This window comes from Hirundo rustica, chromosome 2, assembly GCF_015227805.2.
Source record: "Hirundo rustica isolate bHirRus1 chromosome 2, bHirRus1.pri.v3, whole genome shotgun sequence".
In the NCBI taxonomy this organism is placed as follows: domain Eukaryota; kingdom Metazoa; phylum Chordata; class Aves; order Passeriformes; family Hirundinidae; genus Hirundo; species Hirundo rustica.
In genome coordinates, this window is record NC_053451.1 from 79,539,774 (window position 1) to 79,557,713 (window position 17,940).

General features: G+C 41.9%; 1 protein-coding gene across 1 annotated transcript in view; it reads left to right on the forward strand.

The window, feature by feature from the left end:
* Positions 1 to 17,940, forward strand: part of PCCA (propionyl-CoA carboxylase subunit alpha) — a 264,586-nt gene that overhangs the window by 233,967 nt on the left and 12,679 nt on the right. Inside the window, 1 exon segment of the mRNA XM_040054654.2 lies at positions 14,589 to 14,729. Within this exon segment, the coding sequence (XP_039910588.2) occupies positions 14,589 to 14,729 (141 nt within the window).

Here is a 17,940-nt window from a genome sequence, read left to right on the forward strand (position 1 = left end):
AAATTCTTTCCAGTTGACTGTTTTTTACCTTGTGGCTAGTGGATCATTGCTAGTCTTCTCCCAGAGTAGAGAAATTCACTGATTAACAACAGACTTAAGAAGGAGTTCCAATGTCTGGTGAATAGTGCTTTTAGTTTTGGTTTGGTGGGTTTTTTTTGTTTGTTTGTTTGTTTGTTTTTTTTTTTTGTTTGTTTGTTTGTTTGGTTTTTTTTTTTTTTTTTTTTGAAACAAACAACGGCAGTTAAAAAAAACTCAGCAAAGTTTTCTAGTGATTGAAGTGCTGCAACTGCAAGTTGCATTTCACCTTCTAAATCAGCAGAGATATTAGCCTGGTGACCCTGGAAAACAGCTTTTGAATCTAAACCAGTGGTAGTGTAATACTCCAGATCTATTGTAGGTTGTCTGAGCAAACATTCTGTTGGATTACACTCAGAAAAATGCCAGTGTGAGGAATAAACATAGTTGAGATACATAATAAGATAGAACAGAATGTGTGAAATTTGGGCACCCTGGTCTGGTGGGAGGAATCTCTGCCCATGGCAGGGGGCGGAACTCGATACTCTTTAAGGTCTCTTTCCAACCAAACCATTCTGTGATTCTGTGAAAATGCATCTCTAAAAAAAGTCTGATAATGGCAATTGCAAATATATTTCCCATGGCGTTAAAAAAAAAAAAAAAAAAAAAAAAAATTGTTCAGTGAAGTGGAGAACTGATAAAATATTTATTCAAAGTCCCTTATCTTTGAGTTTGATTTACATTTTAAGAAATAATCCTAGGTTTCTTTCTGTACTGTTTTCATTAGGATAGTCAGAGAGTTTCACGTGATCCTTTAATTGTTGTGTAAAAAATTGAGTCAGAAACAGAGATGAAATATGGAGATCAGTACACTCTATGAATACTTCACAAAGACTCAGTTAAATTAAAAAATTAAACACTAAATCACTTTAACGAAGAACTTCAAAATATTGCTCTGAGGACAGATGTTAAATCGGTAATGAATAATGCCAAAGCTCGCACACCAATAACTTTGGTGGGAGTTGTTATGAGTGGTTAATTGAGGTGCTCTAGTCTGATGGTAGTTTGGGTGATTGCCTTTTACTGCCCTGTGAAGCATATTTCACAGGATCACAGAATCCTTAGGGTTGGATGGGACCTCTGGAGATCATTTGATCCAACCCCTCCTGCCAAGTCAGGGTCACCTGGAGCAGGTGACGCAGGAACATGTCACAGGTGGGTTTTGAATGTCTCCAGAGACGGCGACCCCATGTGTTCCCTGGGCAGCCTGTTCAGTCCTCTGCTGTCCTCAGTGGAAAGAAGTTCTTCATGTTGAGAATACTGCATATAGTAACATTCATCACTTCATCTCCAGTCCCAAATCCACTGGATTTTGTTGCTGCTCACTGAAAAATGAGTCCCAGGACTCACTTCTTAGAGGAGCGTTAAGGGTTTGGGCTAAGACAGCTCAGTCACAAGTTGTTTAATCCTAGAATCATATAATAGTTTGGGTTGGAAGGAACCTTAAACATTATCTCATTCCAACCCTCCTGCTGTGGGCAGGGACACTTTCCACTTGACCACGTGTCGCGGTGCCTTATCGCTCGACGCAGATCGCAGGCTAGCTCAGCGTCACCGCGACTGGCGTTCTGTGGGTCGGGGTGGCAGGGCACGCAAGCCACCTCCTCCCCATGGGTACTTGGTTCCCCACCAAGCGACAGAGCCTGAGGTGTGAATGCAACCACGGCGGCAGGAAAGAAGCCGACTCTCTGGCACAGTGCTATAAGGTGGTTTATTGAGGGAGTCACAGACGAAGCTCTACCTCGGGTGGCAGCTGCACTCAGAGAGCCCTGAGTAGAGCTGTGCAACAACTTTTAACAGGGGGAGGGTTCAGGGGAGGCGACAACGGGTCGACCAATAGAAGAACAAAGGGGCGTAACAAGGGGTGTTAACCATAAAGCTGGGATCCAATCCCAAGAAGGAGGGAGGGGACTCTTCGGGCACCCACCAACCACTCGACGCCCTCCCTGGATCTTTCCAGAACCCAGGGAAGGGCCCCGAAGTGATGGACAGGGCGCCCAAGGGGAGAGAGAGGGGATTGACAGCCGGGGTAGAGGGGGTAGGGATGATTGACATATAACGAACAGTTACATAACAAATCTAGGGAGCAAACCACTGAGGAAGGACAGGGGGTACAAGGAACAAACCAATTTACAAAGAACATTAAAATATACATAGAACTCATTAATAACCCAACAAAATTAAAAACACACCGCTACATCCACGTTGCTCAATGTCCTGTCCAGCCTGGCCTTGAACATTGCCAGGGATGGGGCATCTTCAGCCTTTCTGAGCAGCCTATTCCAGTGATCCACCAATCTCACGGTAAAGAATTTCTTCCTAATATCTTATTTGAATTTACCGTCTTTCAGTTAAAGCCATCACCCTTTCCCATGTCTCCAGAGGCCCTTCTAAAAGTCCCTCTCCAACTTTCTCGTAGACCCCTTTATGTGGTAGAAGGCTGCTAGAAGGTAGAAGTGGCCCCTAGAGCAGAACTGGACCCTGTTCTCCTGACTTTTGTGTCACATTTGGATTTGAAGAAGGAAGTATCTGTATTATGTGGTACTGAGGAGGTACAGCAGCAAAGCTCCAGATGTGTATTTTGAACCAGGAAGGAAGATAGAATACAAGTGCCTTCAGTGCTAAGTGACAGACGATTGGGGATTTGTATTGCCAGTTTGGATTTAGGTGCTTCATTTCTGCTTAAGTATCCTGTTTTAGGTATGTAAGTCTTTTTGAACCTAGCACTTGGGCAGTAGCAAATGTTGCCATGGAAGGTTTCAATTACAAAAGCACTAGTCTGTGACATAAAAGAGAATTTTAAGTTCTACATGAATAGTACTGCTAGTAATCATGGATGCAATAGCATGTATTTCTAAATTACAAAGGGTTGAGAATGTGCATCTATTGCTAATGTATTTATCCTTCCTAATGCCATGAAACAATCATTGGAAATTTGATGGTAACAAGCATCATACCAGTGCTCTGCTTGGCTGAGACTTTCATGATGATTTAGTATCCAGAATAATTAAAAAGCCATAACTAAACCCCGTTTTATTACATATAATAAAATGTAATAAAATGTACAGATTTTGTGTGGATTTTCATAATCTTACTGTCAGTCTTTTATTTTATAGCATCTTAAATAGAAATGGATTTTTTTAAACTGTGGAATGAAAAAGTAGAGCTCAATTAAGTGGTCTTACAACAGCCCCCTCCTGAAGAAGATGGTAAGAATGAGGGATTCATTTTTCAAACAATTTTTTGTCAGGCAGATATGCCCTTATTTATGTGCAGTGTCGTAATTAACTTAGTTCTTACTGAATTGAAAGTTCTAACTAAAGTATCTTGGATGATACTGTGAACTGAGTGAAATTAGTGGGACTGCTGAAAAAAAACAAATCCAGAACAAGATCACATCCAGGATTTAAAGCCTCTCTGTCTCTAACCTGGCCAGAAATGCTACTAAACCCCCTAAATCAGTAGTCAGGCTGTGTAATTGCCATGGTGTGAGAACAGAGTGTCCGTCAGGAAGACATATGGAAGAGATTATCACACCATTTATGTAAAATTGCACCATCTTGGATGACTTGAGCTCTCACACATGTACTCCTTTCTCACAGCTTCCCCTCATGACCATCTAGACTCCTGCTTGGAATTTTGAGTTTGCAACAGCCATACAAATGTATCTGGACTTGCCCAGGTTCAAGGGGCTTCATATTTAAATTTTACTAAATCTGTATTTCAGTTCAGAGAGGATTAAAATATTCTGAATCAAATGTCTGTAAAAAGGCCTTGGCCTCCCACACACATTTTCCTCCAGTTGTAGATGTCATTGTGCTACCTGCTGTACAAAACAAAACAGAAAGATGCTGTGGCTTACCAAGTAGTGTTTGGAAGTGTTCCAAGGCAAATTAACAGACCAAGCTCTAACCAGTGCTTGCCCGACCATTAGAAAACTTAGTAAGCTGTGAAAGAATGCTGTTTGCTCTGCAGTTTTCTCCCTATGTAATGTACAGACTAAAACCATTTTTGCAGTCAGTGGGAATTAAGGTCTATCTAAATGTTCTCTGTGGTTGGAGGTATCCTCACAGTGAATGAAAGACCTCTCTCTGCTCTGCTTTTTCCTCCATTTAAGTGAGTGCCAAAAGTAGTGCTGAGCTTGAAGGGAAGAGGAGTCAAACATTTATTATATTCTGGCCACCCAGAGGGGGAAAAACATTGGTGTCTACAAATGAAGCAGCTTTTGCTTGACCTTTCTGTAAATGAATTTTACTCAAAGGTTGAGTTTTTTTCCTAGTGAGGATGTTTTGCCCCAAATCAGATAGTAATTTTCAAAAAGTACTTCCATACTCAACTTACTGAATAGCTTACAAATTTGTAGTTAACCAAAAGGAATCAGGGTGAAAAGTGGTAAATATCCTACAGGTTTTGGGTTGCTATGTATTTGATGTTTTACACATCTTTGGCTTTTCCCATTTTATAAGTAATTACCTTGGTCTCTAGTCAGACCAGACTCTACAGGTTGCTTTTGTGAGCCTTGTGCCATTTATTATCAATGGATTTGCTTTTTACTTTTGTGAGAATCCCTTACTCTAACAAGTTACTGTGTCAAGACATACAACTGAGTTCGTAGTCACCTGTGGCCAGTGCAGCTCATGGCAGCCTTTATTAGCTGGGGACATCTGTGGAACTTCTCAGACAGTGAACTCCAGGACAGCTGAACAAGACTTCTCTCTGAAAGATTTAAAGATGTAGTCATAGGTGATGATATTGCATCTACCTCTACAGATGCTTTCCAAGGGTAAGAAAAGGAGCAGGGCAAGTGGCTACTTATGAGGCAGCATGTTTTTATTTTCAGAATACTGAGCCTTTCTAGCTGTGCTGTTTGTGGTACAGCTGAACTCTCACTCCGAGCAAATATTACAGTTACATGCAGGTAACTGTAATAGCTATAGTTACATGGAGGTTCAGAGTATCAGCACACTTCATCTTGCCTTGCTGCCACTGGGTCTGCCCCTCACCTTTTCCTGCATGCATCCTGTAACAGTGGTCACTTAAGTGGTTTGCTTGTTTGTTTGTTTGTTTGTTTGTGTGATGTGTATGTTCATTGTTTGCTTGTTGTTTTTTTTAGGGGTGTGTATTTTTTTGAAAAATTAAACCAAAACCCATCCCATTTTGCAGCCATCTGGGTGTTCTCTGCTACACAATGCAGAACCAATTGCATGGTTCTTGTCAGTTGTTACATTTTTATTGCTATATAAAATGAATAGGTCAAATGTTCTCATCCATTTAAAATACTTGTAGAAATAAAATTTATTTTAAAATTTAAAAACATGTTAAACCCCCCAGTATTGTGTAATAGGGTTAGTCATGTTTAACCACACTGTATATAGCTACAAGATATATTTTTTCCTACTCTAGATCCTATCCTATGTTTAGGAGGTATGATTTTGTAAACACTTAAGCATGTGATCCACCTTATACTAAAAAGAAATCCTGATGGCTGCTGTTGGCCTGGTTGCGTGTGAAAAGTTAGGCAAAAGCCTGCAGGATTGGGACACATTTCAGAAAACAACTTGTTGCTTTTTCTTGTGCAGGTATTTTCATGCTGTTTTTCAACAGATTTTATCAGGGAAATAGGAATTATTACAGTAGGAACTTCTGGTGTGTTGAGACAAAAAGCAAGTCACTAATAATGTAACTAACCCATTTCCACAAAGTTGCAAGTGCTGTGGCAGAAACTAATTTCTAACCAACCTGCTGATGAGTTGAGGCAGTGGTGTGTGTTTTACCTGTGTTCCACATGTGGTACTCAGGGCAGTTCTCCCCGGCTTTGTCATTAAATAGCAGATTTAAAGTAAATGTTTGAAGTATAGGTTGACCGTATTTGAAGCATAAGGGTGATGAAAGTGATGCATTATGTCACTGTAACATATTGACATTATCAATTATGTGTTATTAAACAGCTTAGCTAACTGAATGATTTACCTTGTGTTTAACTGCCTCTTTCAATTAAAAGTAGCAAATGCTGTAGAACTGGGGCACAGTCATAGAAACCATATATTTTCTCCTGTTAACACCAGCACTGCTGACATGCAGGTGATGGGAGTGTTGGCATTTTGCTGCAGGCTCTAATGGGCTAGTTTAAATGGCCTAAAAAAAGTGATTAATGATTAGGAACAGGACTGTTACACAGCTTCGCAGCTCTTTTCCTCAATGCATTTCCATTTACGTCAACCAGCCGCACACTTGGGAGGTGTTATTTCAAAGTAGTCAGTACAGGGGCATTTTTCTACTACCATTCGTTTCTATTTCTTAGGTCCCTTTGGTTGTCAGATACAGCTAGTGTTTCCTTGAATTTGTAAGCTTTAGTGATGAAGGAGGATATCCTCAAACTAGTATGTCTGGTGACCAAAATCTAAAGCTGTGGAACTCTTACTGTCATTTGAAAATATCTTTGCCATCCCCCTGCTTAATCCTCTTTGGTTTATTGTGTTGGAAATAATCTAAAGGTTCTTCTCGGGGTAACTGAAGCACTTCATCAACCAGTACATGATTCTCCTCTGCTATTCACTTGATTTTTGCGGCAAGCACTAATTTGTACATTAGTCCTGCTTGTTTGTAATGGGTAACTGTCCACCCCTAAGCCATCCCTTTATTTACGAAGATACACATCTACATATGTATTTGTTCTGTGTATTTCTTTGGGAACTGAGATGAACAGACACTGCCGCAACACTCCCACTCCAAGTAGTAATTAACACTTTAACCCCTCTCACCCCAAGTAATAATTAGGTGCCATGAGGAGGAAAAACAAGTAGTTCCAAAAGAAAATGAAAAACAAGGTTGGAAAATGTTGTAGTGCACTAAATTCCTCAATAGGAAAATCTAGCATCTCACTCTTTTTAATAAGCCTTAGGAGAGTGAGGTGTCTAGCAGACATAATGCATTCTCTTTGCTCTTTTAAGCTAAGGCAATATCAAACACTGGAGTAGAGGGGATTGAACACTCAAGGGGAAGATACCTTGTACTTTTTGGAATTTATTTCACTGTACTGCGATCTTAGAGCTTGTGGCTGAAAGTCAGCACTTACTCTCAGGTATTGTGTTGCAAGAGAATAAAATACATTTTCTTAGAACAGGACATTTGTGTAGTATTTTAGTTGTTAGCATTTTTGTAGTGATCAAAGTATGAAGCTAAATCTTAGCTGTGTACAAGTTCAACCAAATTTTCTTTGGTTGAACAAGAAACTTTAAAAAATCTCATATAATAATTTGGAGGGCAGAAGGGAAAGGGGGGATTTAGGTTTGGAGCGCAGTGATGTTGTCTCCAGCAGGTATACTAGAGCCACTCTTGTAGAATAAAAATGATGCCAAACGGATTTGCAGTGTCTGGGGGGGAACAAGCATGGCTCAAAGGTGAGCACGTCATCAAGTTAGCTTGTCCTTGAATGTGGTGTTCAAGGTGGTATTGTAGCTCATCTTCCTTTTTTAATGCTATTTTTAGGAAACTAAGGCTGAGGCAGGCATGCTGGAGGCTCCATGTGTGTGTTTGTTCTCTGGCTTTGCAGTACCTTTGACTCAGCTGATGGACTTCAGCCAAGCATATCAGAGAAGGAAGAATCCCAAAAGCATTATGGTCCAACCTGTTTCTTGAATAAAATGTGTCCAGTTGGAGGAGGAAGCTGCAACTCTGTGTGGTAGGGAGTGTGGTCAGAGGGTTTGGTTAAACTCGAGCTTTTTAAGATGGAAGAGTGCAGACTGGGGCCTGCAGCTGGGAGTACCCCCAGGGCTGTAATGGTGTTTTACATGGCAAACAACCACCAATCCCATCCGAGAAAAAGCAGGCCTTGATAGCCCTGGTGCTGACACAGCTACTCCTTACTTCTGAGAGATTCTCCTCTTGTTTGTGCAGTATACGGAGGAGGGGGATTTATATGAGTTTTCCTGTCTGCATATGCAGGGCCAGAATGTGAATAATTTTTACTACAGGTGTGTAAAGTTGCTTCCCTTCCCTTATTAGGACATTTAGTTTATCAGTAGCCACTTGAATGTCTCGGTTGGTTTTCTATTTATTATTTTTAAATTTATTTTATTATATGTTTGCACAGACATTTTCTGTGTGCAGAGCCTGCATTTCCAGCCCTCGGTTGGGTCAGGGGAACATCTGCTTTGCGTAGTTTACAAGTGTTACTTATTAACTCAAGCCCCCAAATCCGGGCAGTGTGGTGCCTGTTCCCAGGCCAGGCTCAGGCTGCTACTTGTCTTTTGGAAGGAAGCATGTGTTAAAGTTCATTACACACATTTATTCTTCAGTTTTCTGCTTGGCTTGGATACGCTTCTAAGATTCTGTTTCGAAACGATAATGTAAACGATATATATATATATATATATATTATTTTTTTTCCCTTACGCATCCGTGCAGCACTTTTCCCCCTGTAGTTCATAGTAGTACTGCTTGTGGGCAGGTTTCAAAGGAATCTCATCTCCATATGGTTTTACCCGATAATCCTTTATCCACCATCTTCAGCTCTCATTCCGTTGCTTTCTTGCCTGTGGCTACGTTTCTATCTCTGCATCAATTAGCACAGTGATTTATACAACAAGCAAGCAGTTTAGAGGTAATGGTACACAATTAACATCTCATTCCACCATAAAGGGTATGCTAAATACCCCAGTCACTGCTTTCTCTGCCTGGAATTGAAATAAGTGTTTGTCCTAATTCATATGCTATCTGATGTGAAGTGGGCCTGCTTTGTACGGCACTACACCATTAATCTAATTATAGATAGCTGCAAATGAAGTGCTGTCTGAGCACAGAGACTGAAGAAAATAGCGCTTTTGTCATTTAGCGTGACTCTGTGAAGCAAGATCGCACTTTACACGGCAGCATGGCAAAATGGGAATCTGAATAATATTGCTTGCCTGTTGCATCTTTTCTAATTACAGCAGCATTGTAAACACAACTGGGCGCTGATATAAATAGAGCTGTAGATACGCTGTCATGTGGGTTGTAGGAGAAAATCCTTAGTGTGCTGTTGTATTAAATGATGCATCCTGATTGACAGCTACCTTGAGACTGCGCTGATGGAGTTGTCAAAGCATTGTGCGAAGGCGCTGCTCCGGCGGCGGCAGCTGCGGCCGCTCCCGGCCCCCCTCTCCCGGCTCCCTGCTCCTAGCTCCCCTCTCCCGGCTCCTCGCTCCCGGCCCCCCTCTCCCGGCTCCCGGCTCCTCACTCCCGACTCCCCGCTCCCGGCTCCCCTCTCCCGGCTCCCCGCGCCCCGCTCCCGGCTCCCCTCTCCCGGCTCCCCGCTCCCGGCTCCCCGCGCCGGCCGGGAGCAAGCACATCTCCGGCTTTCCGTCTGTCCGCCCTCGGCTCTGCCCGCCCGGCCTCCGGCTCAAGCGGAGGGAAGCTATTCTTTGCATGGCTTTAACCCTTGGTAGGTTTCTCTAGAGTGTTAATTATGTATCACACAAGGAATGGAAAGTGGGAAATGTGGCTGAATTACAAGTCTAATTAAGTTTCTGCTGCTGGAGTGCGTACGGCATGGTGGTGAGGCTCCTCTCGGTTTTCTTTCCCTTTTGCTGCTCCTAGAGGCTCATGATTTTTGTGACCGTGTTGAGATTTTTCTTACTGTTAGTTTTTTCATCAGCTGTCCCTGTGTCCCTGTGTCCCTGTAGCAGTTTGAGTGTTTGCTCTTCCACCAGACTAAAAGTGCTGTTATTTTGTGCAGGTGTTAATGCCAATCCTCGCCACCACCCTGTGGATGTAAATTAGCTCTAGAACTCGGAGCTCGGAAAAAAAAACAAAAAAGCCTCTGTGATTTGCAAAATGTCAATTTGTCTCCTTGTTCAGTAAGGAATTCTTGACTCTGAAACAAGGCTGTTCTGACACAGTCGAATACTATGGAATAAATACATCATTTTCCTGCTTAGATGCTGCGGTGGAAATCTAAGTAAGGGTATGGTCATGATGTTGATGTGTATAATGGTTAATAAAAAAGGCAGCGCGCTCATTGTGTTTGGATCTGGAAGATTGCTTGGTACTCCTTCCACTGAATACAGAATAATGTACTCCGTGTGAATTGATGACGTCAAACCACAGGTGACAACAGTGAAGCGACTTGAGGCAGGACGTGGATTAGGAGTGCTGAAGGGAAATTATGTGACCATAGTTAATACATTTCACTGGTTCCAAACCCGAGACTGTGAGGCTAGTGAAAATAATGAAGACACACAGCAGACAATTCCTCTGCTGAAATCTGAGCTACATAAGATTTTCACCCTTCTGACCACAGGAATGACAGACATTTGAAAAACATGGTTGAACATTGAGGTAAAGCGTACTGAAAATCCACATCTGGTCAGCAGTCCAAACAGTAACGTAAGTAACATATGGGTAGTGATTACTCTATAAAATCTCCAATGGAGTTTGAACATTTACAGCTTCTGGGGACACGAGTTTCAAGTGTACAGGGAAGATCATATTTAATAAACCAATGTGAGGTGTAACAGAGTGCAATTTTGAGCATTTTAGTGAAGATTTGCAATATTCTGATGTATACGTTAAGGGAACCATATCTGTGCAAACTACAGAACTTGTTTTTAAGCACAGATGGGGCGAGATATGCCCTGGCCATCTTTTTTGTAGCAATCAGTCTACTTGTCTGCTGACCTGGGGGAACAGTAGGGAATGTACTGACAAAAAAAATCCACAAAACCCAAGGTATAATTTTCAGTGTATTTGCTCTCTTCTCCCCCACCCCCACCCTGAATTGCTATTACTGCACCTCTTTGTGTTCTTATTTTTGTCGTGGAGATTTGGTTGTAAGAGGTACTTTTGCATTACATAAATATCCAGTTCATTTAGTGGGAGAGGTAGGACAGGATGCTGTTACCCTTGGAAAGCTATTAAGTGACATCACTTTTCCCTGCTATAGTTTTTGTCAACTGACTGTGGTCTCCAGTGGTCTGGTGAAAAAGAAACACCTGTTTGTGCCATCAAAAGCTGTATGACTCCTTTTGGTACTGCTTTATTGACTTGACTTTGGCGGGCAGAATTGGGCTTTGAAACCCTGTGGAGTGGAGCAGTGGCTGGCGACAACTACTCATCAGCACAGATCTGATGGCTAGCAGATATCCCTGCTCTCAGAGTCCACCTGCAATCTATTTATGACTCAACAAATGTTTCTTCTGGTTTAGGCCAGTGGAAACCTCCTGGTCTCTATTTATAACCCAAACTTAACAGCCTTCCCCAATTTACGCCCCCTTCTTTCTCCCATTTCCCATCTCCTCCTTCTGAGCATAAAGGAAGAAAATCAGAACTTCATCCGCACTTGGTTAGAAGCGTATCAAAACTTCTGCTTCCTAAGTTCAGCATTGTTCTCTCTAAATCAAAGGCATAGCAGCAGCGTTTGTCATGTAATGAAAATATGTGGTATTTTCTTAATTGTCTTTGTTGTGTCAGCTCTGGTGGGCATTGTTTGACTTGGTCTTCCCGAGAGTCCTGTGGCTCTCACCGAGCTGCAGGCGGCACCCGGGTTGGGTGAACAGCACCCTGCACCCACTCCACAACTCATCTCCAGGGATAAGTAGCAGCATCACAAAGGGATCTTTATGCAGGTATTTAGTGGGGTCCGGCCAACAGCAGAAATACATCAAAGGTAATCTTAGAGAAGGAACCTTTCTTTGCGGCTTTGTCTTTTCATATTCTGAAAGGTCATTTGTGAACCAACTGTGCCAAGAAAGGCCTTTCCCCAGAAGTTTACTGTTGTTATTTTTTACTTTTTGATTACAGTAACTTGCTTATCCCCCAAACAGACTAAAGAACAATAAACAAATACAAAAGGAAAAGGAACAGCTCATCAATAACAAAGACCTGCATTTTAAAGCTTTGAGAGTACTGACTCTTACATCTCACTCCAAGCAAAGCAGGAGTCCTGCAGAGAAAGGAATCTAAAAGATATGAAAATTATAAAGATAGTAAAAACAATGTTTGGTAGGGATATTTTAGCTTGGTGTGGAGAACTGAGCTTTAAAGTGCAGCATACTGAGGAATGTGTTTTTCCCCCACTGTTGAATGTTGTGAAGTGCATAGGGAATTCTGTATTTCAACCCCTGTGAAATACTGTAACCTAGATGAATGCAGAAGGTCTGGCTTTCCCTTCAAGTTTAAATTTTGAAATTGGGCAGCTCAGGAGTGTTAATGTGTCTTAAAAAACTAAATGGCATCTAAACCTAATCCTTTGAAATCATATCAAAATAGTCTCTTGCAAGAGGCAACAATACGGTCCACAAATGTAATTTATTTCTGCATTTTCCATTTTTTCTTCATTTTTAAAAAAAATTTTATTTTCAAGCTCTGAGTACAAAGAAGACACCAACCATGGATACTGAAACTGTGCAATTTGTTGTAATTATATTCCCCCCCATAGATTTAATGAAGGACTTTAAAGTACAATTTATCTTTGATAAATAGTCCCTCTACACAGAATGTTTATTAGATTGACAGCAGAATACACTCTGCAAGCTTTTTTTCCTTGCCACTTATGACTCAGATGAATTATAATAGGAGTAAAAAGCTTTTATTTGCACAGTAATTTCACTTAAGGATCATATCCTTCAGAAACTGGCAGACACTTGTACGTCTTGATTGCAAAACAGACACTCAAGAGTAGAGAAACATGCGTGAGATGTTATTATTTGACTTGTCACACTGCTGCAATTCTATTCGCAGCTGATGTCCCCGGTTCTCCTATAGGCATCGCGCGCCCTGTCCCTGCCCGGGGAGCGTGTGCCGCCGCCCGCTCGCACACGTGCCGCTGGCTCCGGGAGAAGGAGCCGCCGTGAGCGCAGCGCCTGGAGCTGGGAGAGCCGGCTGTGCCTTGGGGTGGGCATCGCGAGTGCCGCGGTCTGGATTGCCGTGATGATGCCTGCGGGAGGCTTGGAGTCAAAGCTGCTTTCTGCGGACGAAATGGTGCTGGTTCCCCCGGGCCACGGCCATTGTGACCGCGGCACGTGGCTGGGAACGGATCCTCAAATCTTTGGGCGCCGCTTAGAGCCTCAGGGAACATCGCTGCTCCTGGGGTGCGGTGGCAGGATCGGTTCGTGTGACGATTTGCCTCTGTTTCTGGTTAGCAGCGAGAGTTTCCGAGTGAATGGCTGCACTGTTCGTCTCACAAAATATTGTGCGTCCGCACACCGTTTATAGAGGACGATAATCCCCTGTTACGTTGTTTTAATTCGGCTTTGAAAGCTGCATTTTACAGGTGTCACTGCAGAGTTAATCACCTTTTGCATGCGTTTCTAAATTACTTATTCTGCTTCCTACAGAAGCAGAAGGTAGACTCCCCCTTTACCTTCACCATAAGGATATCGGATTTTTTCTGTCCACGTAAAAACGAAAAAGCAAAGACATTTTATCGTTAATAAAACAATGGCTAATTGTTTTGGAGGAGAACATACTGTTCCAAGCAAGGTGTTGAACTTTACATCGGCAAAATACGCATCTGAATTGTAAATGCCGCCCGCCGGATGCTTATTATTGAAAGCTTTGTTTAAATTATTGATGGAGCGCGGTGCCGGCCCTCGCTGCGTGCCCCGGCGAGGCGGCAGCGTCACACAGAGACCTGCTGCCATCTACTGGCTCCCTGCGCTCCCTCCGGGCTCCGTCCGTCCGTCCGTCCGTCCGTCCGTCCGTCTGAGGGCAGGGAGCTCGCCAAGCGACGGCAAGTTCGTAAAAATGAAACCCCCTCGGCCCGAAGTCACTTTAGGCAACATTTACATGCCTTCAGAAAGGTTTCGCTGAAAGGGATGCTCTCACTTGAGGGTTGTCATATTCCGCTCTGGTTTTAATTGCTATGAAACATACTAGAGAAAGCAATATTTTCTCCTGATAGATAACGGCTGCTGAGTGGGTTTTATTGCAGATAAAGCACATTCAATATGACAGCGTTTGATTGTTCTGCTTACGCATGAAAAATCAGAATTGAAATTGAATTAAAGAGGTTTTAATTGCAAAATCCGAGCAAATTTACTAACTTCAAGCATTAAATGCGTGGTAAAAACGAATGTTTAAAAGGTAAATATAATGTTTAAGATCAGTCATGTCCCTGAAAGTCCGGCAGACTTTCCCAAAAGGTCAATTTCCAATTCATCACCGCACTGGAAAAAAATCCCTCAATATTCCTTATCCACCAAAGATAAGGTGCAGCAAGCATAAGGGCATTTTTGATTATATATTTGTATCTCCTCTCTCTATCCTCAATTTTAAAATGAGTCTGACATCTCTTTACTGTACTTGTTTCTTTGGTTTTATGTGCACTTTGCTGCAGACTGGGGTTGCATATTTTTCTTTCTACATCCTGAAAATGAAACTCTGAATAAAGATTTCAAACAGTGTTTTTTAGACGCTCCTGTGAAGAACATCTAACAGATGTATTACATAAAAAACATGCCATAAAATAATGCAGGTTATTGACTGGAATTCACCAAGGTACAGTTTTCTAAACCAGTCCTCTTCCTATTCTTTAGTACAAATTGCAAATACTGACGAAGGCTGCTGCGGAGCTGAGCAAGTACATGCCAGAGAAAGCAGCAGAGGACACCTCCAGCGTTTTGAGATCTCCCATGCCTGGAACAGTGGTGGCAGTTTCTGTCAAGCCTGGGGACATGGTAAGAAATGCAATCTATATATCTGCATGTTCATTATATATCCCACAGAAATCTCGCCTTGGTGCAACTGAAATGACAGGTTTGGTGTGGGGGTATTTTTGTTGTCTTGGTTTTGTTGTTGTTGTTGTTTTTTTTTTTAATCACCTGTAGAATAAAGTGTGCTGAAGGATGTGTACTGTTTTTAGTTTCAATTATAAAAACTACTAAGGAAAACCAATTCAAATTAAACCGACTTTAAAAGGAAAATTTTCAGCCTGGTACAAGTCCACAGCAGAAACTCAAAGTGATAGCTTGGTTTTGTATCCCAAATATCTTGAGGGGCAGGACAGGTACAAGGGAGGAAATTGTGAGTAAATTCACTTAAGTGTGTGTGGATTGATCTATCATGTATCTATCTATCTATCTATCTATCTATCTATCTATCTATCTATCTATCTATCTATCTATCTATCTATCTGCTGTTAGTGCTAGCACGAGGGAATTGTTGATTTTCTGCCATGAAGTAATGGAAATATTACTAGGAAAAAAAAAGGACACAGGATGGATATTTAACTTTATCCTTTTTTCTTTTCTTTCTTTCTTTTTTCTTTTTAAGAAGCCCTGTGTTATCATTTTGCAAGGCACATGAGTTGGGAATTCTGTGCTGGGAATTTCCAGGCTCATGTGGTAGCCTTCTTGTCTTGCAGAAGGAATAAACTTGCTATACAGAAGGACAAGGGATTATGCTGTTGCTGCTCCGGGGATTTCCAGTGCTCCTTACCTCACTGAGCTGGAAACAAATTTTTGTTTTAAAGTTGTGTGTAAATACGGTCTTGAACTCAGCTTTATATGAAATTCTACCACATTGTGTCATATGTTATTTCTGAGGTCGAGGCCCTTGTCTCCCATAACCATTGAAAACGAGGGAGTGATTGCAGACACAGGAATATTTGAACCAGATTGTGCATATTAATTTTAAAGTGCTGTTGTCAGTTAAATGATGTCATAAACATGTATGTAGCTTCAGATCATGATTTATGGCAATGAAACCTAGATTTTCTTAAAAGATGATTCAAAAATGGGATTGAGATCTGAAATTCAAAATCAGCATTGCACTTATTAGGTGGCAGTCGTTGATCATGCTGGCAAAGTGGGATATTTGCTTCTTACATTTTGCTATGATACCACCTTTGCTTTTAAAATATATGGTTGTTTCTGTCTGCGTACAGTGAAAACAGAGTCATCATGTTAATATAAAAGATCTTTAGGTGCCAATGTTTGTAGTAATGAAATAAGGATATTTCAGAGGAAAGAGATCTAAGTTAAGCTGGCAAGAAATTAAAAAATCTTTTAGCTTCTACTCTTAGCTTTCTTGTTTATGATCTGTACTGTGCACACACAGAGTTTAGATACTTTAAAACAAAGGAACAGTATTCAATTAAAATTATTCTTTATCTCATGACATGGACAGAGGAATCTGCTTTGTCTAGGGCAGTACAAGTGGCTGAATGAGGGAGATCATAAGCAAATACTTCTCTTTTTGTGAAGAATTAATGGAAACATTTTTAAGCCACGGATTTTGAGACTTTAAATATTTGTTTAGTATTTATTTTTGAGAAGTTAATTCTAAATGTTACCAGCCTTCTTGCCCCGAAGAATAGTTCTTGTTGTCTTGAAGGAGTACAATCAGTGGAGGAGGCCAGAGCCTAAGGGATTTTAAGTAAATAAATAAATGAACCTCCTTCCACAAATCTACAAGTGGTGCTGTGCATCAGAGCACAAGTTGTTAAATAATGCGTGTGAGATTTTTTTTTCCTCTTCTCCTCTCCTGCAGCTTTTTACTGAGTGGCAGAACATTTGAGCAGCATAATCTATGTTCTGCTGACCTGAGCTTGTCATTGCTAATTGTGTGGCTTTAATTGCAAAAAACACATTTGCGTTATTGAAAAGGATTTAACTTAAATCCTTCCTTTTCAGGACTAGTGTCAAAACGTTAAAAAAAAAAAAAAAAAAAGAAAAAAAAAGCGAGCGAATGGGGGTAACATCAGCTCTCAGCACTGAATAAGCGGTGGGATGGTGGGATTCAGATTACACGTCCTGGCTGTCTGTCAGAAACCAGCTCACCCACTACAGCTGCTGAAGGCGTGATGGGCAGGGAACTGTAGCTCCTTGATAAATACAGCTCTTTTTGTTGCGCTGCTTGGGAAAAGTCTAATTTCTTTAGCGCGCTGGAGAAATGGGAATTCAGTTAGCTCCTATTCTGTGTGCTTGCCACTGGGTTTGGCGGCTCAGATTTGCACGGTGTGTGAAAACGGCACAGCTGAAAAACGGGAGAACGTGAGGTAGTTGTCCGTCCTTCCCCGCAGGTGTTGCTGCTGCTGGCAATGGAGCTGTCAGGCTAGAGCTACTCTGAGCTGGTTTGCCCTAAGCTGGGAGCTGGGCGCTGCGGTGTTCGTGCAGCACGGTCCCTGTGCCGGCAGGGACACCCTCAGAGCGATCAGCAGCACGAGGAGCTGAGCTCTCATCCCCTCCTTCAGGTGTGACTTGACAAATGGTGAAGGAGCGCCTAGAGAGGGTCACCTCATCCTTGGCTGGCTGGCCGTGCTTGCGAGCTCGTGTCCGTTGCCTCCGGTTCAGCTCCGGGGCATCGCGCGGTCACGTAAAGCGCACGGCGTTTGTTGGTCCCTCTCCGGGGCTCCCTGGCCAAATGAGAGGGCAGCGCTGATCTCTGCGTTAGTTTTCCCCGCTCGATGTGTCATTGTTTTTACTTGAAGCGTATTGTTCCCTTTCGGCTGCTGTTGCTGAGGTCTGATGGAGCCTGATAGAAGATTGCGTGAGCATCCTCTCTCCAGCTGATAAGCAGTTTTCAATTCATTTTTTGCCAAAAGATATTGCATATGCATGGAATTTATTTTCTTTTGTCTGTAAGATGATCTGTAGATTGTAGTAACACAGTAGGGAAGTGCTGTTTGTCATTTAGAGAGACGCAGAACTTGTGATGCTGCCAATTTCTTTAGGTTTCTAGTTACTTTCTACTTTCTTTATTTCCCTTCATGTGATCAGAAGACTGTAATTAGTTGTCACTCTGTTATTCCTGGAAGCACAGTGAAGGCATTCAGAAGCAGAAACAACATAAACAATGAACAGAAATCTGGCTGACTAGAAAGAAGGTTAATATTATTTAGGGAAAGAAGATTTAAATTTAGATTACTTTCCTCATGATAACACAGTC